Source organism: Calypte anna, chromosome 23 (assembly GCF_003957555.1).
Source record: "Calypte anna isolate BGI_N300 chromosome 23, bCalAnn1_v1.p, whole genome shotgun sequence".
NCBI classification, from domain to species: domain Eukaryota; kingdom Metazoa; phylum Chordata; class Aves; order Apodiformes; family Trochilidae; genus Calypte; species Calypte anna.
Window position 1 is genome coordinate 3,769,417 of NC_044268.1, and position 22,838 is coordinate 3,792,254.

The window sequence follows — 22,838 nt, forward strand, 5'->3', positions numbered from 1 at the left end:
CCTCCTCCTCCTCCTCCTCCTGCTCCTCCTCCTACTCCCGTAGCGCTTTGCCATCTCCCTCGGCTTCTTTCCCTTCCCCCGGGATGTGTTTTTCCGTACTTTTGAGCGCTTCTTTGAAGCCTTTCTGCCGGGCAGGGGCTTCCTGCTGGGCTGAGCCCTCCTGATGGTGATGTGGAGCAGGTACCTGGTGGGATTTCCCCCTCGGACCTTGAAATAGGATGGAGACATGTGGGGGAAGGAGCTTGGGGAAGGAGCTACTTGTCTGGCATGGCGGGGAGGAGGAGGAAGGGAAGAGGAAGGAAGGGGAAGGGGAGGAAGGGAAGGAGGAGGAAAGGGAGGAAGGAAGCACTGGGCAGCAGCGAGTGGCTTCTGGCACACTCTGGGTTCTGGGGGGGGGAAAAACTTGGTTGTGTGATTATGATGCAAAACCCCTTCAGCCAATGGGATGGAGGCAGATGGGCTTCCTCTGCCTGGATTGGCTGAAGGGTTGGATGATGTCACAGCTGGTGTGACGTCAGAGTTCTCCCTGGGGCTCCAGCCAGGCTCAGGCAGTTACAGAGCTGGGGGAGCCCCCAGGAGAACTGGATGCTTCTCATTCTTTGTCATGATAAAACGTGAAGCTGCTGCTGGGAGGTGGCAGCTCATAATGTGCAAATGCTTCAGTAGCAGCCCTAAAAATAATTGTATGTGACAGCTGTGTCTTGGTGCCTGTCAGGATAACTGCTGTAATTTAAACCTGCAGCTCTTGGACTACATGTCTAATTTATTTGGGTGGACCTTTCATTAATTTGAAAGGTTCCGAGGGTTTAAAAGCCTTCATTAATTACGTTTCAGTAAATGTAATAAGGTTCTGCTAGTTTGTGTGGGAATAAAAGAAAGATTCCCCCTGGATTGTTTGCTTGCTTTTAAAAGCTTAAACCAGGTGTTCCCAGGAAATAGCTCCTGTCGTGCCCCCTTCAGAATCCTTGTGATAAAGGAGTATGAATAAAACAAATTGAAATTTTGACCATTGGTTTGTAAGTACAAGATAACTTATTGAAGTTCCCAGTAGTGTTAAATATTCATATGTAGTGGATTGCATAAGTATTAAATTATGAAACAGCCCCTACTTCTGGAGAACTTCCCTGTCTGAAAGGCAGAGGTGGGGGCACAGAGGGCTGGAAGCAGGGAAGCATCCCTGGGTCACACACAGATCACTTCTTTGGTTGCATCCAGCAGGACTTGAGGCATTGCTGGGCTGGGTCAGAGTCCAGGGCAGGTTCTAGAGAAGCTTGTGACAAAACCCAGCCTGGAAAAAACCCTGCTATGGGATTAAGTATTTCTGTCTTTCTCTCTTCCTCTCCTGTGTTTACTCTCCATTGTTTTCAAGTGACCCCATGATAGTAAATAAATCTGGAGCACACTCAGCCTGTTTGTTGGACCATAAGGGCTTTCTCCTTTCATGTCTTGGCTCTTTTTTTGCTCTCTCTCTGAGCAGAGAGGGTGATTTGCATTCCATTTATCTATCTCACTTTCCCTTCCGTTGTTTCTTTCGCTCTCCAAAGAGAACCTGCATTTGTGATTATTCTGGGGCAGTGAAATAATTTCATTACAGCATTCAGAGGTCTCTTCAGCAGGTGCTTTATTATCTGAATAATTTGGCCTAAGAGACTTTTCAGATTCCCCAGGTTCCAGAGTTCAGGAGCTACAAATAAAACTCTTTTGCTCTTGCCCTGAATTGGTTTATTTAGCCTCATTTATCTGTGTTCTTTCCAGATCGTCCCCAGGAATTTCATTTAAATGTGGAATTGATGATATTCAATAAAATTGCCTTAAGGAGTGCATTGTGTTAAGATGCACAAGACAGTCTGTGTCCCACTTGGTTTGGGTCATTTATAAAATTCACTTTGAATTGAGGCCATTAATCTGAATTCGGTGGAATGTTTTCTCATGTTGCTGATTTGCCTACATAATTCATCATAAAATAGCCCAACTCTGCTCAGATCAGTCCTGAGGTTGGGGTGGTGGGATGAGCACGGGGCAGTGCTGGTGTGGGGACACAGCTGTGTCTTGTCCCTGTCCTTCCCAGCACAGGGGAAAGGGGTTTAATGTGCTGTCACTTCTGTGGGCTCTGCAGTTGGGTGGACAATGAATTCTCAGCCTGAAGATCATATTAATTGAATAAAATTCATTTACTTTGTACAAATGTCAGCACCCAGAATTACCCAGTCAAGAAATCGAAGAGTTACCTGGTGAGTGGGGGCCTCTAAACAGTGCCTGAAACAGCCCCACAGCCCAGGGAGAGACTTCATGTGTGCAGAACACATTAACTGAAAACTGTTATTGCATTTGAATTATCACACTTGAAATACAGATAAAAAATCTGTGGGTGGGGGGGGAAACCAATGTGGTGCTTGCTGCTAATAAGGAGCAGGTTGAGCATCTGCAAGTTCCCTGGCTTGGGCTCCTGTGTGTGGCTGTGTCCTGCATCTCCCTGCCCACAGCCTGGCTTTTTCCTCCAGCTGAGGAAAGAATTTAATGCTTGTCTTAATGCTTCTGGAGCTGACAACAGCCAGGAATGGGTGTAAGGTGGTTGCTGCCCCCCTTCCACTGCTGTCTCATGTTGGGAGCATCACAATGAAGCAGAGCTATCTGTGTGAGCTCATGGGAGCTCAGCAGGGACTGTCCCTTCCTGGTACACTGAATTTCCTGTGGGTTTTGCTGAGGGAAATGCAAGTGCAAAACAGGAAAAATACTCTGTTCCTTAATAAGTTTCTTTTTTTTTTTTCTCTTGGCAGGGTTTACCAAAAAGCTCTGCTTTTATCTCTGTTAGCAACCTGACTTTTTATTGCAGGATGGATTTCTTTCTGACCCTTGGGATGTGTAAGCTTCCTTGCTGTTGCTCCCTGATGGACAGGTCTTGCCTTCCTCCTTGTTGGTGTGCATGAACTGTCCTGGGAAACACCTGGGGTTAAGGATTTGTGGGGAGAGGAGGAGTGTGGACACGAGAGGGCTACAAAGCTGTAGCTTGAAAAAAAAAAAATCAGAATATTTAATTAGAGCATTTTCAAAGCAAAAAGATCATTTCATCCTGGGAAAGTTGTTGGAGGTGTCCTACTTTGTTCATCAGCTGTAGGTGAGACACAGATTTTGGTGTTTGTTAATGGTGTGTGGCTGGGAAGCAGTTGGGGTGCACGTTGGTGCTGGTCCTGCAGGAGGAACCCTGGGGGTATCCCTGATGTTGGGAATCCCATTTACTGCTTGTTTAAAGCATATTCCTGCAGAGTGGGTAGAACCTATAGAAAAGCAGAATCTGTGAGGCATGTATGTGACACAGAATCATGTTCCTCCGTGTCAGGGTTTAACACTGGCCTGGCAATTAAACCGAGTACCAGAGGCTCTCTATTAATGTCCCTCTCCTCCTTGATAAAGAAAGGAGAGAGAATAAGGGAGAGAGACTGATGGGTTGGAAACTAAACTACACAACTTTAATGAAACAGTAATGATAAATAGGAAAAATTACTAAATCTATACAAATATACAGGAAAATGGAAACCACATTCCTCCCCCCTTTCCCCCAATAACTCTCACGTCACCACCGAGGCTGCAGGGCAGCCCTGGGAAAGTCCAGGCTGGAATCCTGGGGTCAGGAGCAGTTGGGAGCTGGAGGCAGGAACACACAGATATGGGCTGGCACGGATCAGGACCACAGGCAGAGGAAGGGATGGAATCCTTCCAGGATGCCGGGTGAAGGAAAGGAAGCAGGGAAATAGGAAATCCGGAAATCCAGAAGTCTAGAAGTCTGGCTTGGCCCTCGTGATCCCTCAGATTTATACTGAGTATGACGTGTATGGGATGGAATACTCTGCTTGGTCAATTCTGGCATCTCTCTTGTCTGTTCCTCCCCAAAGGAGGGCTCAGGTGGGACCTCTTTATCCTCCTGGACAGTAAAATGTTTTCCTCAGAGCTGAGCAGTGTCCTTGGCTCTGCACACCAGTCTCTAGCAGTAACTATAAACATCAAGTGTTATCAGTCCTAGAAGCACACACTGTCTGAGAAACTTGCTGTTAATTTCAGCAAGTGCAGCTACTTAAAGAGACTGAGCTAAAAGCAAATGTACAAGACAGAAAATCACCTTTATCCTGGCCCAAACCAGGACACTCCCGTATTTGATGTTTCATCAGACAAACAAAACACCCCAAACCCTCCCAGGCTCTGGCCACTGGAATGCCTTGCTCGTCTCTGACCTTCCCTCTCTTCCTCTTAGTTAATGAATGTTGATTAACGTATGAAATTGGTTCCAATTTGTCATGGGAGGTGAAAATTTCATGCTGGGAAGAATAACGTAAAAGGAGACACAGGAGAATTAGCAAAGGTAGAAGACTCTACATGATTTGCAATTAATGTGAAGGTAAACCCAGTGCTAGAGTGCTTCCAGCAGTACTCAGAGTTATTGCCTCTTCAGCAGTAATCCTGGCAATATACATTAGCTGTTAATTTGAAATAACATTTTTTTACTATTTCTTTAAAAAAAAAACGAAGGTGAAAGCGGTCCCCTGAGAGAAGCTATCTCAAGACAGAAAAAAGAGGGAAGATGAGAAAAATGTCACTGCTCATAATGGTGTTAATTATAAGGTGAATAAATGTTGACATTTGAGGGTTCAGCTGAAAAGATCAGACACGCAGTAAGGTGGAGAGGATCGATGTAGGGAATGTAGAGAGAAGGAAAGTTGTGTAATGTCTGCAAGCTTACTATTTCTGTAAGAACAGAAGAAAGTAAAAGGTTCAGTGCTGTCTTTCTTTGTTGGTTCTCATAATTACACACTGTGAATCGAGAGATATTTTTAAAGTCTTCATCTCTGGGAGGCTTTCTCAGTCTGATGTGTGGTTGCAGGGAAGGGTCCCAACATGGTAATACTATCCTAAAAGTCACAAGGTAAATAGAAGGAATATATTGCCTTTCAAAGTCTGATGATATTTTGGTGAATGCTTTGCACTACTGGAGACACAGTTGCATAAAGCTAAGGTCAGAGACCTGATTTGAATCAGAATAGCTCCCTTTTTAGCTGAGGTGTGCACATGGATCCTTTTAGCAAAGTGTTGCTGCTTTTCCTCTTGCACAGAAGTCAGCAAAGCAGAGGTGGGCAGGACACCTTCTTGCCTCTTCTGCTGTTTTCTTACTAAGGTGAAACACTTTCCCTCCAGCCACTGAAATTGCCAATCAGCCATAATTGTGCTTCACATCCAGAGCCTGGAAACTTAATTTTAGGCTTTTGCAAGCTGGAGTCAGGAGTTACCTCCCCTCGGGAACACCTGGAATCAGGTGCTGGCGGCTCTGCCTTCAGCAGCACTCGGGTCATCAGGGATGGTTTCCCCAGGGGATAGGATTTATTGATTATTTTTCCTGCCATAAAACTGGGAGATTTGCATGGCCTTGCTGCCCCAGCAGAAGGGCTGCTAAACCAGGGGGTACCAGCTTGCAGCCCTCCTGGGGCTGGCAGCCTGCAGAGTCACAGCGATTCTGCAATGCACCAGCCACATCCCCAGCTCCATCCCAGGGAAATGCTGTCATCAGGTGCCTTGTCCTTGACCTGCTGAGTCTGCCTGGGCCCAATTTATCCCCTTGGCATGCCCTGGGAAGTGTGTGCTTTCCTCTTTATTGTCCTGGCTGTGGCGAGTGAAGGTGACAGGGAGGGGAATGGGCTTTGTGCTGAGTGGGCTCTCAAGAAGCTGCTAAAAGATGCCAAATCTTCAGCTGCTTGTCATAAACTATTTATTTTCTCTATAATTCACACTGTGTTGCCTTTTTATTTCTGATCCTTTTTAATATGAGTAGTTACTCATGTTTTCCACTTTAATGCAATTATACTATACTTTGCCTTTTCTCCATTCCAGGTAGCTGACAAGCTTGTTCAGCCATTACATCGTATTAAATGAAGTAACTGCAATATTAAGTCCTTTCTTCCACGCCATAAAAAAATGCTATTAAAGAGTAACTGCATGATACCACCTAGAGAATTGGGTTTTAGGCTGAAAGCTCTGTAGGCACATTTTATTGTTATTGACCAACCCAGTGGGCTGGGAGGAGGTAAGAAGGGTTCTCCTGGGTTTCTGACCTCTGCATCTGTGCTCTGACAAAGGACTGAAGGCAGAAGTGGCTTCACATGGACCAGTTGGGATCAACTGGACTGGATGTCTGTTACCTTCAGTTGAGAATTAAACATCTGTACTGCTGCAGTTCATCTCCCCCCAACAAGTACATTTGGCTGGTAACCAGATGAAGGTATCACAGAGTTCTTTCTCCTTTTTACCTTGGGTTAATTCAGAGGAAGATGCTCATCTTACTGCATTTCCTTGATGACATCACTCAGGACATCATCTTGCCAGGTTATAAGGATCATAAATGCTCATGAGTGTCCCCTCTTCTCTCTCTGGGTTGCTAACATAAAGGTGATTTGCTGAGATGTGAGGCTGGCTGCTAACTTTCTCATCTTGGTTTTGTGGCTGGCTGTGTGTCAGGTCAGCCCTGGGCTGGGGCTTTGTCACCAGGGCTGTTCTGGTGAACCTGACACAGCTTCTCCTGATGTGAAGTGCAGCTCTGATGGGGGAAAGAGAAAGGACAGCCTGCAAAGACATCTTGTAAGTGAGGAAAGGAGACACTGGGAAACTGATAAGCAGTTTATTTTAGAGGAATTATTTTAAACGCTGTATGTAAATGCTACAGAGCTGAAATGCTCTGAATCCCCAGATAAGATGCTGGTGGGTAAGATAAAGGTTTGAGGAGTGCTGATCTTGGGAATATTTCTTGATATTAGTTGAATATGCTGCCTGTTTTTCCTTGATAGTGAGCTCACCTCCCTCCCATGCCCACTGTGGTTTATGTTTTATATGTTGGTAATATTTGTCAACAGAACAGACAAAATGTGGCTGCCATCCCTGCCCTGATTTCTGGTTTAATGCACTCCTTATTTGTTGTTCCTGGAGACTTTCCCTCCATTTGAGGAGACCTCAGGATTGAAGGGAGGGTGTGTAATTTAATCTTGTGGCTGTAAAAATGCATTTCTTGGTGGTAATTTACCTGCACATGGTAAATGACTCCACTGCACTTTGAGTTCTCAGAACAAAGATTGATGCAACCCAACAGGTACAGGGTGCTGCTCAAACTTTGTACATATTATGAACAGTTTGAACAATAGGTTTTTTCCCAGTTAATTTGGTCATGTCCCTCCCCAAACATTACCAAGATTTAATTTCTTTATTAAAACCAGTATTTTCTCTGTAGTGCTTTCTCCTGCACTTGTCCAAGACTCCATAGCAGTACTGGTTTTGTTTTAACTAAAGAAAAAATTGTTAGAGGAGAGAGCCCTGGAATAAACTGGTTTTGGAAGAGGCAAAATGGTTGGAAAGGAGAAGGAAAGATCCCAGTGAAGGGATGGATTTCCTCTGAGGAATTTCTAGGGCAGAGGTAAGCTTTCTGGAAGTGCTTTTGGCACTGATGTGGACATCAGGTGTTTGCAGAAGTACAGATGGAATCTCTGGGTGCTGGAAGATGATCTTAGGATTCTTGGTTTTTATAAAGTTAACAGAAATGATGGCTTGGCACAACACCCAACCTGTCAGTCCTTGATGTTTTCATCTGTCACAGCTGTATCTGGGTGCCTGGTGAAATCCCTGCCTTGGGGAGCCTGGGTGGGAGGCTGTGTTTGTACAGCTGGAGAGCTTAAAAATAGAGACTGAGGTTTTCAGTGTCCAGGGGAATTCCCAGCTGGGATTCCTGTCTGCTTGTGTCCTGGGTGTGCAGTGCTTTGGCAATCCAGGTGTTTGTGAGCTGAATCTTTGAAATCTTCCCTGACATCCAGTCCTAATCTCATCATAGCAAGTGGTAGTTGTAGCAGGTTAGGTCTAGTTGAGATCCCAAGCTTTTGGGGTCTTTTTTTGGGGGGACAGCTTTTTTTTTGGGACAGTTCTTGTATAAATTCCAGGAAGGTGACAACTGCACATCTTTCCCTTGCCTCCCTCCAGCCTCCCCACCACCACTTTGTCTTTGCCTTTCCCCGGGGTGTTCTGTCCCTTTCCCATGGTTAATTGAGCTCAGGAAACTCCTCAGAAGATTCCATTAGTGCTTTGTGCCCATGTCTGTCACAATCCTGACAGCCAAAGTGGGCAGATAGTTCCTCCCAAGCCATGGTTTTTCTCTGAGCATCCTTTCTCCAGGCTTCTCCAGAGTCTCCTTCCTTGGCTCTCAGGTGGGTGGTGTTAACCCCGAGTCCTGAGCCAGTCTGTAAGGTAAGAAATTCATCACCCAGGGTTTCTGAGTCTTATATCCTGATAGTGTAGGACTCTGGGAGAAGAGAATGGCTTTTCTCTCAGACAGATAGCAGCTGTTCCTGGCAGAGGCTGCCATGGGAGTCCTGCCAATTAAATCTCTGTTACTCTCTCTGTCCAACTCTAGAACAGACACAAGCAAAATCTATTGATATTAAGCAGACAGCATGAAACAACCTAAATTAACAAATCCTTCTCATTTCTCCAAACTTTGACTGAGCAAAGTATTTTACAACCATCAGATGCCTTTCCCAGCGTGTTGCAGAGCTGCACTGTATATTCCATACATTAAATGACTTCTCAAATGGATGGGTTTGCTCCTACTACACAGCTTGCTAGAATAGAATCCATTTGTGTGACCTTGGCTCATTCCCTTCCTACTTTCCTTGGTTTGTCTGTGGAAGATGGAAGTTCCTTGGGGATGCTGCCAGTGGTGTCACTGCCATTGCTCAGTGCCTGCTGCCAGGGGACCTGTCCTGATGGAGTGTCTGGATTGTAATAGGAATTGGTCACATTATGGATATTTTTCTGATAATCTTGCAGTGTTTTCTCAAGTGCAGCTGATTCAACAAGTCAAATGACTTCTGCATATGTTAAATTTTCAGGATTGCTTTATAGTGCTATGGTTTGCATGATTAAATGATACCAACAACAGTTGTGGGTGTTCTCCAAAGTCCATAAAGACCTTTTTCCCTACAAACCTGCTCCAGGCTTTGAGTACCTGGGGGAAATTATTACTGAAAAAATAATATCTAGGTTTTTCTTTCTCTTGATGAAATACCATAAGGTTTGGGCAGGAATGATGCAATAGAAAAACTTCCTTAAGATGCAAGTGCTGCACGTGAAGGCTGCAGGTTGGGAAGAGAAGAAATGCCCCATTTATCCCTAGAGGTGAGTGGAAAGGAGGTGAAATTGGCAGATGCCCAATGGAGACCCATTTGTTGGGATTTCTGAAGGACAAATTGGTCCCATGGCTCCTGCAGCCTTCTCTTCCTAGGGCTGGAGCTCCTCAGCCTGGGAAGGGGGATCCCTTGTGTAAGGAGGCAGCAGGCATCACCTGGGTGACCTGACTGAGCATGGGGGGACAGAAGCAGCTGGAATTTGAGTGTGTTTCCTTTTTTGGGAACCTGGGGAATCTCTGAAGTAGTTCCTCTGAGTTCCTGGAGGTGTTGGCAAGTCCAGATAAACAGAGGAACCCTCACTTTGGTGGGGATGTGCCACTTGATGCTCTGAAACAACACTTGGATCCAGTGCTTGGTATTCCCTCAACAACAAACTGTTTTGTTACACCAGCCCTGTGAAAATGGATTTAAAAAAAAAAAAAATCCACCAAAAAGGCTCAGGACAGGCTTGTTTTATGCTCTTCTGCTCCAATTCAGCTGCTTGCTAGGTAAATATACATGATACTGCAACCTCTCCAGAATGCCTCTGTTGACAGAAAGAGCTGAAGCCATTAATGTTGGCTTGGGAAGGAGCATCAGTGAGCAGAGGGGAAACCAATTCTGATTTCTTCCTTAGCTTCAGTGGCTGAGTGGGGCTTTCTTGTCCCTCCTGCTGGATTACAATAAAGCTCAAGCATCAGCTTATCAGCAAATGCAGTCTGAAAGCTTCCTGTAGGGTTTAAGCAGGTAACTCCTTTTCTTTCAGAAGAGACAATGAGGACCATGCAGTATTCAGTGCGAAAATGAGAATTCAGCTCAACAATTTGTTGCTTTAGCTGCTGGCTGGCACCTCTCGCAGGGCTGTGAGACTCTGACAAAATAAGTATTTATGACTTTGCAGTGTCACATTAAACAGCGTGGTGTAAAATGACAATGTCAAACCAAGTTAAGGATCTGCTTCATTATGAGAGATTTCCCTGTAATAATTCTATATATTATACTTCTGTAGTCACTGCAGAAATTACCAGAGGGACCACTCTGCACAAACGACTGCTTCTTCAACATCATCATTACTGAATCTTTGCTCCCTCATAAAAATTGCTCTCAGTGATTCGACAGATGATTTTTTTTATTTATTTTTTTTTTCCTTGCCTGTCTTTTATTTATTAGCAAACCCAAGCAGCAACAGTGCTGCCCTTCTGAAGGGAAGGAAGGGGGTCTGGAAAGGACTTGCTTTTGATGTACTCATTGGAGGGAGGAAGCAGCCCAGGGGAGCTGGGCTGGGAGAAACCTTCATGCCTGATGCTCTCTGGGGTTGAGCTGGGTCAGAGATGAGTGGCAAGGGCTGATGTGGCTGATGGCCTTGGGAAACTGTGAGGAGCTCCTGAAATGATCAGTGTTAATATGCTGAATTGCTTTATTCTCCAGCCAGTGCTCTCTGGGTAAATACAGTTCTGGACCTAGGAAAAAAATCAGGCACAGAAATATTGTATAGGCTTTATGAAGCACAGGGAAGGTGAGGACAAATAAATCAGTGTGCTTGTAGGACTTTTCCAGAACGAGGTCTTCCCCCAGGCATGTCTAGACTGCTCAGCAGATTGCACATGGGAAAAGAGCAGCAGCTCCTGGCTTGGGGACCTGGGCTCTGGCTGTGTCACCTTGGTTGCCTCCCCTTCTGGTGCCAGAGGTAATTCTGTGCTGACCTCTTCTGTGTCAAACAGAGATTTACTGATGGGCTGCCTGGGGAAGATGCTCCCAGGCTGCAGTTCTGGGAACCCTGCCGAGCTTTTGTTTGGGTTTTGCCCAATCCCAAGCACCTTGATCAGAGGATAGGAATATCAGAAATTAATAAGGTAAACATGCCCACAGTTGGAAACAATCCTTATCTGTAGCTGTTCCTCCTCCATTCTGTTCCTTTTGGATTTGATCCAGTGGTTGACTTAACACTGGATTTCCTGCCTTCTATAGTCCTCGTTCAGAACTTTATTAATATTTGGTTTCTCTTTTTCTGAAGTTTCTATCTACAGGAAATGTATATTTCAGTTTTGGGAGCCTTCAGGGAGGTCTCATTCACTGACTGCTTGAGTGACCTTGGAGGGTAATTTTTTGCTCTTTGCAGGCATGGAACATTACTGGTTTATACTGGAGCCAGAGCCATTTTCACTTCTAATAGGAAGGTGCAAAAGGTGTTTCTGTAGGGCAGAGGGGGAGAACGTGTGTTATACTCCTGCTTACTGAAGAGACTTCTCCTCCAGCTCCAGTGGCTCTGAGTTGGCTGCAGTGTGGAATATTTTTATCCCTTCCAGACTTAGAAAATAACACAAAATCATCACACAGCACATTGCTCTCTGGATGTTCTCTTCCTGCCTTCAGCATGCAGCAAAACGAGCACATCTTTATCCCCTCTTTTACAGCTGTAAAGTTCTGGTGTCAGCTTGTGGTGTGCCTGCTGGGCACCTGGTGCTGAGGATGCTGAGCTGGAGCTCTGCAAGATCTGTAACTGCTCATGGATCTGCTTCCTCTGGGCCTCCTCCTCCTCACTTATTTGAAGGATTTGATGGTGTTTGGGTCGTGTGCTCTGTGGTGTTTGGTGTGAGAGGGAAGTTCAGGTCCTGATGGACACGTGGCTGTGCTGGGGGGGGGTTCTCAGGGATGTTTCTTACTCTCTTGTCCTCATTATTTCTGGCACAAGAGTGTGCTTAGGAAAAAAGAAGCAACTTATTTCCATAGTGGAAAGGGTTCAGCTTATTCTTTCTGAATGAAGGGGTTGGTAGGAGAGATGCAGCAATATGATCAAATGGAGCAGCTTCTTTGTAGATGTCCTGGAATTTACCTCATTTATCTTCCAAAGTACCTTTGACAAGGAAAAATTTTCAGAGCAACTTTTTCCCTTTAAAAAGTAGAATCTGCCTGTATTCAGAAACTGGAATGTTTAATTAAAAAAGTAATAATAATAATAATAATCCCAATTTCCAGCAAATCTCTTCAAGCTTTATGGACAGATTTTTCAGACGTTGTTGTACTGTTTGTTAATGGGTTCTATATATTTTCCAGCAGCTGTTGCATGTGGAGGGGAATGTCAGTTCTGAATAAATACAAGATCAGAAACAAATTCCCAGAAAGGCAGCTAACAAGGTCTGGAAAAGAAAATTGCCATGGAGATGAATGTGGAAGGTGATGAAGGGAGACACAGTCTCTGTATAAACATGGATGGCTGTCCCAAGGAGGAAGGGAATCTGCTCTGTCTTGGTATCAGCTGAAGGTTAAAGTACAAAACTGTTCCATACCTGTTGTGGTGATTTTAAAGCCTAATTAATGAAAGCATTACCTGCAAGGGAATGTGCTGTGAGCAGTGGCAGGTTATAAAGGGAGAGTCCATCGTAGAAAACAGGACAGAGATGAACTTCTGGCTGGTCTAAACTTCACTTACCACTTGGGCTCAGCATCTCCCAGTATTAATGCCAGATTGTAAAGTTAGGCAGGATCAGCTCAGTGAGTTTTGTCTGTCTAAAAGCAAAGGTGAGGTGACCTGGTTGGGCACCACTTCCCAAAGGAAGCAACTCCTGTGGCTGCTGAGCTGGAAAACCCCCAGCTGGCTGGGAGGCTGAAATTGGAGTTTCCTCCCTGCTCCTTGGACTCATCCATCCCACAGAACTCTGAAGACTGTCAAGAAAAGGTGCCCCGTGACTTTCCAACCTGATTTGTAAATGACAAGTCCAAGTTTAATGGAACTTAAGTGCAGTGCTAGGCTGACAAAGAGGTGAGAATCTCTGGGCATGCAGGGCTGTTATTTATCTGGCAGTAAATGCAGTCTCTCTCCTTATCAACACATCTGACTCTGCACCGAGGGAAAAACAATCTCGGTAGCACTGATAGGAAGGCAGAAAGGGTTTAGAGGAAATTGTAATAAAGCTGTAGCAGATGTCTTTGGGGGATTTGCAGTGCAGCATTAGTAAGCTTCAATTGCATTAGCTGTTCCTCTGTTGTGTTGAATTAGTGTTTGTTTTCCCTTGAACAGAATAAATATAATCGTGTTTGTTACCTCTTTTTTTTGGTGTGACTGGAGCCAAATGTTATTTCCATAGTAAAATTACTATGGTAAGTACTTTCATGTCATCAAACACACCCTTTTCAGCAGCAGGGTCATCTGTTCAGTGCAGACCATCCCAGTCTGGGGCTGGGCTTTTCAGAGCCATAAAGAAACTTCTTAATTCTGCCCCTTGGTTTCCTTCTGTTCAGACCATTTGCAGGGAGGGTGGGATGCATTAAGAGCCCTTTTACTTGATGGGGACCCTTTCTCTTCCCATCTGGAAGAAGTCCAGGAACTCTGTTGTACAGCATTGGGGGATGTCCCATCCCTGGAGGGTCCATAGCAACAGAACAGGGATTTTTCCTGCCTCTGGGACGTGTCCTGGCCTTGGTCCCTAGGTTGAGTCTGTGGAGAGCAGAGGAATTCAGCCCTTATTCCTCCAGAGTGGGTATGTCTCTTCTCAGAGAGTTTAGAATTAATCCAGGCATCTTCAGCTTTAAAGTTTAAACGTTATCTATGACCTCAGTAACACTTTGCAGTGGAAGCAATAATGGGACTTTAACTGCATTATGGTGAAGACTGAAGAGCTCTCTCTTCATGGCAAACCTGAGTGCTTTACAATTACTTTTATGCACCATCTGCATTTTGCTCATTGCTGCAGCAAGTGACACGTGAAGTTGTGCCCTTAAATTGAAGCAGATATCACTCTAAAACTGAAAAATCTAAATTCTCTTAATGTCTTGGAAAGGGAGCATTTGCCTCCAAGATGAGCCATTTGCTTTTCTGAATCTGAACCATGCACTTGTGGATTTGTGTGTAATACTCTAGATATTCACTGTAAGAAACCAATTACCTGGAGTGGGTGATATGTGCATAAATAACTGGTGAATTTAAAAACAGTTCTTCAGAGCCCACCTTACCTGTTGAATTGCTCCATGGTGGCAGTTTCAGAGATGCACGTGGAGCAGTGAATCACTTCTGTCATTAAAGTCACTGGAATTAATCTAGCATAGAGGTCCATGAGAATTCAGGCTAATGAGACTGAAATCATTTGGAGGCATTTCATAGATTAAGGAAAACAGTGGAGAAATTAGATTGTCAGATCCCCCAAAGAGTGTAAATTAGTTTGGCTTTGTCTGCAGTGGAGCAACATTGACTTGAACCAGCTGAGGATTTGGTTTAGACTCTTTTAAAGATGAGCTGGGGAAATGCCACTTAAAAAATGAAGAATTAAGAATATGAGGGTAAAGGTTTGCAGGAAAGAAGTATAAAAATATTGATTTGGTTTTAGGCAGCAAATTCATCAGGGCGCAGGCAGTAATTAAAGTTCATGTCAGTGGCTGAAGTTTTGCTGCTGCATGGCAACACTTTCATCTTTCAATGGAATGCAAAAGGAAAAAAGAAATAAAAAAAAAAAGGAAAAGGAAAAGAGCAAGCAAGCCCTGAGTGCTGAACTCCTCTAATTCTCTGATTTCCCTTCCAGTGCCAGGTTTTGGAAAGAGCAAAAGATGGGTATCAGTGTATCTGGGATGAGTTTGGCTCCATGGGGAGGGCACAGGAGGTGGCAGAGGGCTACAGGTCAGGAATGCTGTGACCAGGTTACATCAGGAGAGGGATTTAACCTTGAGCTGCAGCCAGGAGCTCAGGCTGAGAGACACCTGAATCAGGAATGGGTTCAGCAGCTCCTGGGCTGGGTTGGTGTGGAGCAGATCTCATTCCCTGTCACTTCCAATCATCAGGAGCTGCTCTGGTGTCACCAGGTTTGGCTGGAGCTGCTCTGAACATCCCAAGAAGTTTTAATTTCTAAATTTCTAAAAATTTTCTCTTTTTCCTTCCTTTTTGGCAAAGCAGGGGAGCATTGCCCCTGGCAGAAAGCTGCTGCAATAACCTGTCCCTGGGGTAAGGGTGATTTGTGAGCCCCAGTGTGGGTCCCCAGTGTGGTGGAAAGGACTTTAAAGGTGCATTTTCAGGGTTTACAGTTTTTATGGTGTATATAGTAGATTTTTTTACAGTGTTTATAGTTTTTACAGGGTGCTTCATAGTTGTGAGTCTCTGGGGATGTATCTGGCAGGGGCAGAGGCATGGGGGGGCCTTGAGGGGGTTCTGAGGGGTTCTGGGGGGCTTTGGGGGTTTTGGAGGTGTCTGGGGGCTGGTGCTGAGCTGAGCAGCTCAGGGGTTGTGTTCCTGTGCTTCTGAAATGTCCTGGAGATGCTGGTGTGTCCCTCCCATCCCTGCAGCACTTAGCAAGGGACAATAACTTGATCTAATTATTAATTTTCCTTGTATAAGTCCATTGTGATGAGATGTCTCTTGTGACTGAAAAATGAGGTCTAGAGGTGCTTAAGGATACTTTGTTTAAGAGAGCAGACATGCTGAAATGAGATGTTGAGAATTAATAGTACAGCTCTCATGGTAATTTGAATGGAGGTTTGGATGAAAAGTTAAAAATACAGGTGAAGAGAATAATAATACACAGCTAGGGAGCTGCTGCAGCACAGCCCTAAAGTTGTAGGGAAAGGAAAAGGAATTTCTGATGTGTAGGGAAGACTCCAAGGAAGGAGAAGCCCCTGCCCAGGCTGCTGGGGGGGCTCAGCAGGGCTGGACCCTCAATACTTTGGGGTAAACTGAGTCTCTGCACCCCCAGACTGAAGCAGTTTGTGTCTGATTCTCTCTTGTTCCAAAAGGCTCCAGGTGTGAATGCTCTGCTCTGGAAATCTCCCTCTGACTGAGTGGGGTTGGGTTTTCTGTGACTGTTTGATCAGAGGCTCCTAAAACCTCACCAGGCACCTTGGATAAAGTGGGTGTCATTGGGGTGAGGCTTAAAATACAGCCAGGGCAGGAGAAGGTGAAGCTCTGCTTTGGGAAGGTACAGCAGCAAAAAAAATATAAAATAATAATAATATTAAAAAAAAAAAAGCAGCCTCATTGATGTTCCTTTGTCTTTTATGTGTTTTCCCCATACATCCTGACTCTGGGCAGCACGTGCATCCCTTCAAGTTTATGCTTAAATCCATCATCTCCAAGTGAGGCACTTGAGATAATGTGGTTTCAAGCAGAGTCCCAACCTTTAGCTGTGCCCCTTGGCTCTGCTCCCCTGCAGTTGGTGTCTGTAACATCCTCAGGATGAATCGTTCCCTCTGCTTGGGTTCTTTAAGAACTACTGCACTCAAGTTCCCCCAAATCAGGTTTCAGAGTGGTTAAAATTGGATCTACTGTCTGCAAATATCACCTTCCACTATTCTAGTGCTTCTAGCTTACTTCCTGACATTTTATTGATCTTTTTTTTTCTTTTTTCCCTTCCTTTCTCTCTATGTGGAGCCAAATTAAAGCAGAAATTGGGATTGTAAATAGATAATGGTGCATGAATGCAGATTAATCAGTGCCATCCATGTACAGTAATACTAATTGTGCCAAGGGAGGAACGGCTGAGTGAGCAGTATAAATATTTAATGCCTGAATCCAATGTGAAATGGAAGAGCAAGAAAAGGAATAAAGAAAATAGTGAAGCTGAGAACAGCACACTTCACTGCTTTTGCTGAAAAGAGAAGTTTTGGTACCATTTACCTCCCTGTGGCACACACAAGGAATTAGAGGAGCTGTGTTCAATGCAGAGGCTGCAGCTTTCTCTTAAGGAAAAAAAAATGCCTTAATGCTCTGGTTAAAAACAATATTTGGGCTAAAATCAGTTGTTTAAGAGATGGAAGTGTCATGGGGCTTGGGGTGAGGGTGGGGATTGGGAGTGAAGCTCTGCAGAGGGTGCAGGTCCCTGGGTGAGCAGTGATGGACTCAGCTCTGCTGGCAGAGGGGGGGGAACCCCAGACAAGAGTCAGGAGGTTCCTTGGTTTCTTTCCCTGGAAGTTAAGATGGGCAGAAAGGTGCAGAAAGAAACCTTGGACCTGGTGCCACAGGAGGAACCCTGAGGGTGCACCCAGTGTTCCCACAGCAGATCCAAGGGGATGGAAATGGTGGAAGGTCCCAGCATCCCCCCAGCTGGCTCCAGCTGGACCACGATGTGAATTCTCATCTTCTGGGTACACTGGGCCAGGAACCTGCTGGAACCTCAGAGCTCCTCGTGCTGGAAATGTGGGTTTTGAGGTCTCTATCACAAGGGGCTGTGATTTGTTCTCTATCTGCTGTGCATAGGACGAGTTTAAATTGCAGGAGAAGGTAAGTCAGGCTTAGAGGTAATATAGATTTTTAAATCCTCACTGCCTTTGGGCTTTTCTGAGGCTGCTCGATGCTCTTCAAGCAATTAGGAGAGCTCCTGTTTTTCTTTGAGCACTGATTTCTGTGCTCTGGTTGCCTGACTTTGGTGTTGGAGACATGAAGTTTGAACAGATTTATTCAATATTTCATAGGGCCTGAGCCCTAAAACATTTTCACCACTTTCTCCAAGTGACTTAAGGATGAAAAAGGTGCTTGCTATAAAATGGGTACTGAATTCCCATCCCTGAGCAATGGTTATTGATTTTACTTAAAAATTCTCACGTGACTACTTAGTCATTCTGGGGCTCTGGATTGCAGTTAACACGGTGCCAGATTCAGGCAGCTGAATATTTAATCAAGTGATTCACTGGTGATGGCAGCAAGAAAGGGGAGGGAGGAGAGACATGGACAGAGAGGGGCTTGAGATGTTTTGGAAATTGCTAATAGACTTGTTTAAAAAAAAAAATAAAATAAAAATAAAAGAGGGGAAAAAAAGTCTGGAATACTGAAAACTGCAGTGGCAGAGGTCCAAAATAGAAGGGCTTTTATTGACATGACTCACTGGACTATTAGAAACTCAGTCATTTATTGGGCTAATGGTTGGTGTTGAAAATTCAGAGCACATAATGTAGCACAGAAGTCCAGAGGATGGGAAGGAGTTTCAGCTAATTTTAATGAGCTCTGTGCTTCCCTGGGTCTCTGTGAGGCAGCTCCCCCCTTTTGCTTGATGACAGCAAGGCAGCCTTGGGTTTAAAAAGGAAAAAAAACCCATGACCTTGAGATGCTGGTGGGACAAGTGTTGAGTCCTGGGTGTCCCAGCAGGGTCAGGGTCCTCTCCCAGAGCTTGGTGCAGCCTCCATCACCTGCTGGGTGGGTGCTGTCTGCAGGGTGGGCACTGCTCCTGGGAGCTTGGGGGCTTCTTTGGGGTCTGGGGTTGTTGTGTCCTGCTGAGCATCCTTCCCATTTCACTGGAGATTCAGCAGCAGCAGCAGCCCAAGGTATTTGCATACCAAGCCCAGGCAGCTGCTTCAGTTCAACTGTGTTTATCTGTAATTAAATATCCCATCATCAATTAGCCATTAATGCTTCCTAATGATCATTTTAAACCTCTGGGAGCTTTTTGGTGAAAAGCTGGTAGTTAACTGCAGGTGGGCATGATGGTTTTGTTATTAAATGAGTTATCTGGAGCCAAGTTAGTTCTTACCCATCAGAACATCTCTGCTCCCCCTCATCCAGCCTGGGATTCAGTGGGAATGAACCTTTCATCCTGGAGTTGTCCTCCTGGTCCTGGCTGTGTGAGGTCTTCATCCTGTCTGAGCCCTGGGGGGCGGGAGAAGGTGCAGCTTTGGGGTTCAGTGTGCTCACATTCAGAGGGGGAAGGGGGGCTTTGGGTTTTTCCCCCCTGGGTGCCCCACTCAGGAGTTCACAGCAGCTCTGGGGCTGCTCTGATTCAAGCACTTGGTGTGTGCAGCATCCCTAGAAATGAAGAGTACCAAAACCCCAGTCTGTGTGTGAGTAGATTGGTAATCTGCAGGCTACTGAGCCCACTTCTTACAAGGATATGTATATTACAGAAAAAAAACCAAACCTAAAAATGAGTTGGGGACACAGGAGTGAAATTCTGCCTCATTTAGGCAGGTTAATTTTATTGTTCTCTAGTTCTTACATCAGGCAATTGAATTACTTGGCTCTCTGTGGTTATGGAAGTAAAATTTGACTCTGTGTACCTAAAGATTATGTATGAGAAGTTTGACTATTGACTCAGAATGAATAATAAAAGAGCCTTTGGGGATAGGAATATTAAGTTGAAACATGGTACTGTAACAACCAGCCTTAGTAACTCCCTGAGATTTGCTTTTAGGCATCCCATGTTTGTCAGCAGCCCAAAACGTGCTTGTTTGAACTCAATAATGTGAAAAAGTCTCAGACTGCAGTGGTTCATCTGTCTGAGTTATCCAGAATCCAACACAGAATCCCCATTTCCAACACCTTGTAAGGTGTTCCAAGTCATCTGCAAACTCGAGATGGAAATAATCAATAAAGAAATGATCAGGAGCAATCTTCAGCAACCCTGTAGGGTGCAGGCTGTTCTCAGCCATGCTTCAGAATTATGCAGAATTCAGCCAGAAGGTAAGACAGGGTTTAAAGTCTGTGCTGTAGGTGGCAGGGATGCATTAGTTATGCAGCGGGAGCATCCCTGCTCCTGCATTACCAAGGGGAGCAGGGGGTGCTTTGCAGTTCATCTGCCATTAATAAACAGGTTCCAGGTCCCAGCCTGGGTGTCTCAGAGAAGGTAACTTCACCTTTGGAGGTGTTACTGGAGTGAAGGACCTTTAAAATATTTTCTGGGCTATCAGTTCTGCTCTTGGAAATGTGCAGCAATAAAAATCTTTGGAATGGAATAGATTTCCAGAGTCCTTTTACCTTCATCTAAAAAAGCAGAGGTGTTGGAATGCCAGTGATTTTTAAATAAGTGACAGTCTCTGATTAAAAAATTAAATGGGCTTACATTAACAATAATAGGATTCCCTAATAGCCTTTGTCATGGTCGTGTTGTTCTCCTTACCATGGTTAATGTTACCATTACAGAGCTCAATTCAAGAGGGCTGGGGCTTAGGTAAACATTGTTCCTTACTGCCACTTGGCATGTGACAACTCAGCCAGGAATTATGACTTGGAGTTTAATAAAGCAAACAGCATAATACTTTAGGGAAAAAAAAAAAAAAGGTATATGAAGAGAAGAGCTGCTGAAGGACTGGGCTAATGGGCTGGGGAGCTTTCCACTCCTGTTTGATGGCTGTAATCTTCTCCAGGGGGTGAGGCTCATAAATCCTTGCTTCTTACTGCCTATTCCCAGTAAAATAAAATTGTTCTTGCAATCCTTCCTCTTCCTTAGTTAAAATAAACACACCAAATAAACATAAACATACCAAATCTGTAGACAGGACAGGGATTTGGGGTGTAACTCCCAGTCACAATAACATTTGGCTGTTCCTCTTTGGTTTCTTGCAGGTTTACTGGGATGAATCTGCCTGCCCCAGTGATCAGCAGCAAGAACTGGCTGAGGCTTCACTTCACATCAGATGGAAACCACAGGCAAAAGGGGTTCAGTGCCCAATATCAAGGTAAATGCCTATTGCCTGGGCTCTCTGCTCTCAGTGTGTGTTAGCCACAATGAAACATCACATTAAAAAACTAAAAATTGAAAAAAAGGGACTTGGAGAAGAAGTAACTGCAGCCCTGAGAGCAAGGGAGAGGAGTTTCCTGGGATAAATCTGCAAACTTGACCTGTTTGCTCTGTTTGAACCTTCATGGCCTGAAGAGGGGCTGTGCTTTATGAGTCACCATTGGTATTTAACTTCCCTTGCTTTCCTTGAACACTTTAGTGATTTTAAATGACAAGAAAAAAGAATATTGTTTTTTCTGCATAGCACAAACGTCTGTGTGCACCTGATGCCTTCTGATATGACATTTTCCTTTGCTGCCATGATTGCTGCTTTCTATTAAAACACCTGTCTGAGTCATCCTTTTTTTCTTAAATAGAAAAGTAAAGATTAATGTTATAATTTCCTCTGATTAGATAAATGTCAGGGGGTTCTAATCTAGCACACTCCTTGGAAACTGTTTTGTTGGATTTGATGAACTGTGCTTTTGTGTATTGAGTGTTTTAAAAGATGAGCTTAGAAATGTGCTCTTGAGATGGCATTGAGGCAGGACCTCTTGCTGGCTGGCAAAGAGAATCTGGCATTCCATCTTCACACACTTGATGTTTTTTGTGGAGTTTGTCAGATCCTTTCCATCAGCTGGGACAATCTCAGGACTTTGACAAAAACAAAGCAAGAAACAAACTATAAAGGCAGGATGCTTGGAGTCCATGGAATCTGTGTCCAGAGAACATCAAAGCTGTTGGTGCAGCTTGAGAAACCTCAGTGTAACACTTTTTGTAGAAACAGAGCCTTGTCTGAGCATAAATATTTTAATGGAGATAATTAAATACGTACAGAATAGGATCTGCAATGCCATGGGAAGTGGAGCAATTAAAATGTGTTTTCCAGCAGTGGAGATGAAGCAGAGTGTTGAGATAGGACAAGGGGTGATGGTTGTAAACTAAAAGAGGGTGGATTTAGACTAAATAGAAGGAGCAAATGTTTGACAGTGAGGTGGTGACTTCAGAGAGTTTGTAGCTGCCCCATCCCTGGAAACGTTCAAGACCAGGTTGGGTGGAGCTGAGAGCAATTAGTGTGGTTGAAGATGTTAACTGCAGGGGGTGAACAAGATGAACTTTCCAGTTCCCCCCCAAACCATTCTGTGATTCTGTTGCCCAAGAGCAGGAAGGGAGGGTTCAGATGAACCTGAATTTGTTGTCTTTTTTTCCAAAGACCATGTGTGTGCATCACTTCTGAGCATTCTGTCTCCTCTGATAACTATCTGGCTTTGCTGATAATCTATAAGAAAATGATTTCTCTTCCAGCTTGTTTAACATTGGTGCATAGTTTTAGCAAAATGCCTTCCTCATATGTTCTGTTTCAGTGCTTTCTAATCCATGCCCTCATTTGAAAATCTCTTTATGAATGTAAGAGCAAGGTTAGATACAATCAGCCTGTGCAGAGGATTTCTTTGTTGAACACAGTAAATTTGTTCCCTTCCATGGAGAGTTTGAACATTTTCCCCTTTCCTTTTCTGTGCTGTGGCTCTCACATTTTTGCCAGTACTTTTTTCCCCACATCCAGTAAAACCAAAGGACTGTAAAGAAATTGGTGCATCTTCATCTTCCTCCCACTTCTGCCTTCCATCCCAGAAAGGTGGTAAGGGAAGCAGCTGGAAGTGCCTTAGGAGAGGTGGGAGCAGTGGCTCTGAGTCCCTTCCCAGTGGAGCAATGAGGGGCTGGAAAGGAGGCAGTGAAAAAGCTGCTGAATTAGAAAAGATGCTAAAGGCATCTACGTAATGCTCTGGCTGGTGTACTCCATCTCTCCACATGTTTTATTACAGAAACTGGATCCCAAATAGCCTTTTAGCAGGTTGTTACCAACTCCTAATTGCATTTTTTACTGATCTCCCTGCCCCATTCCCTTCCTCTTCTGTCCTCCACCCTCATGTAGAAAGATAAACTGGGTGAGTTTCAGCCCATTGCACAGAGCACCAGCAGAGCTGTCACCTTCACTGATGCTCTGGTGAACCACAGGGATGGCTTGTGAGGGTATTTTGATATCTACAAATACATGCTTAATTTTTGACAGAACCTTCAGCTTATTATGGTTTTTGCTGTGCAACCTCTTGAGCCTCCTGGGCACACCTGGGGCAGAGACTGGATCAGGCTCTGATTCCTACAGTGTAGCAGGAGGAGCCTTTCTTGCTCCTGAGGCTCGACGAGCTGCTGACCTCTCAATTGCCTTGCACCAGAGTGAGCTTCTCTCTGT

General features: G+C 44.6%; 1 protein-coding gene across 1 annotated transcript in view; it reads left to right on the forward strand.

Annotated features, from left to right (window-relative positions):
* Positions 1–22,838, forward strand: part of CSMD2 (CUB and Sushi multiple domains 2) — a 235,890-nt gene that overhangs the window by 78,491 nt on the left and 134,561 nt on the right. Inside the window, 1 exon segment of the mRNA XM_030464359.1 lies at positions 20,434–20,546. Coding sequence (XP_030320219.1) covers positions 20,434–20,546 — 113 coding nt within the window.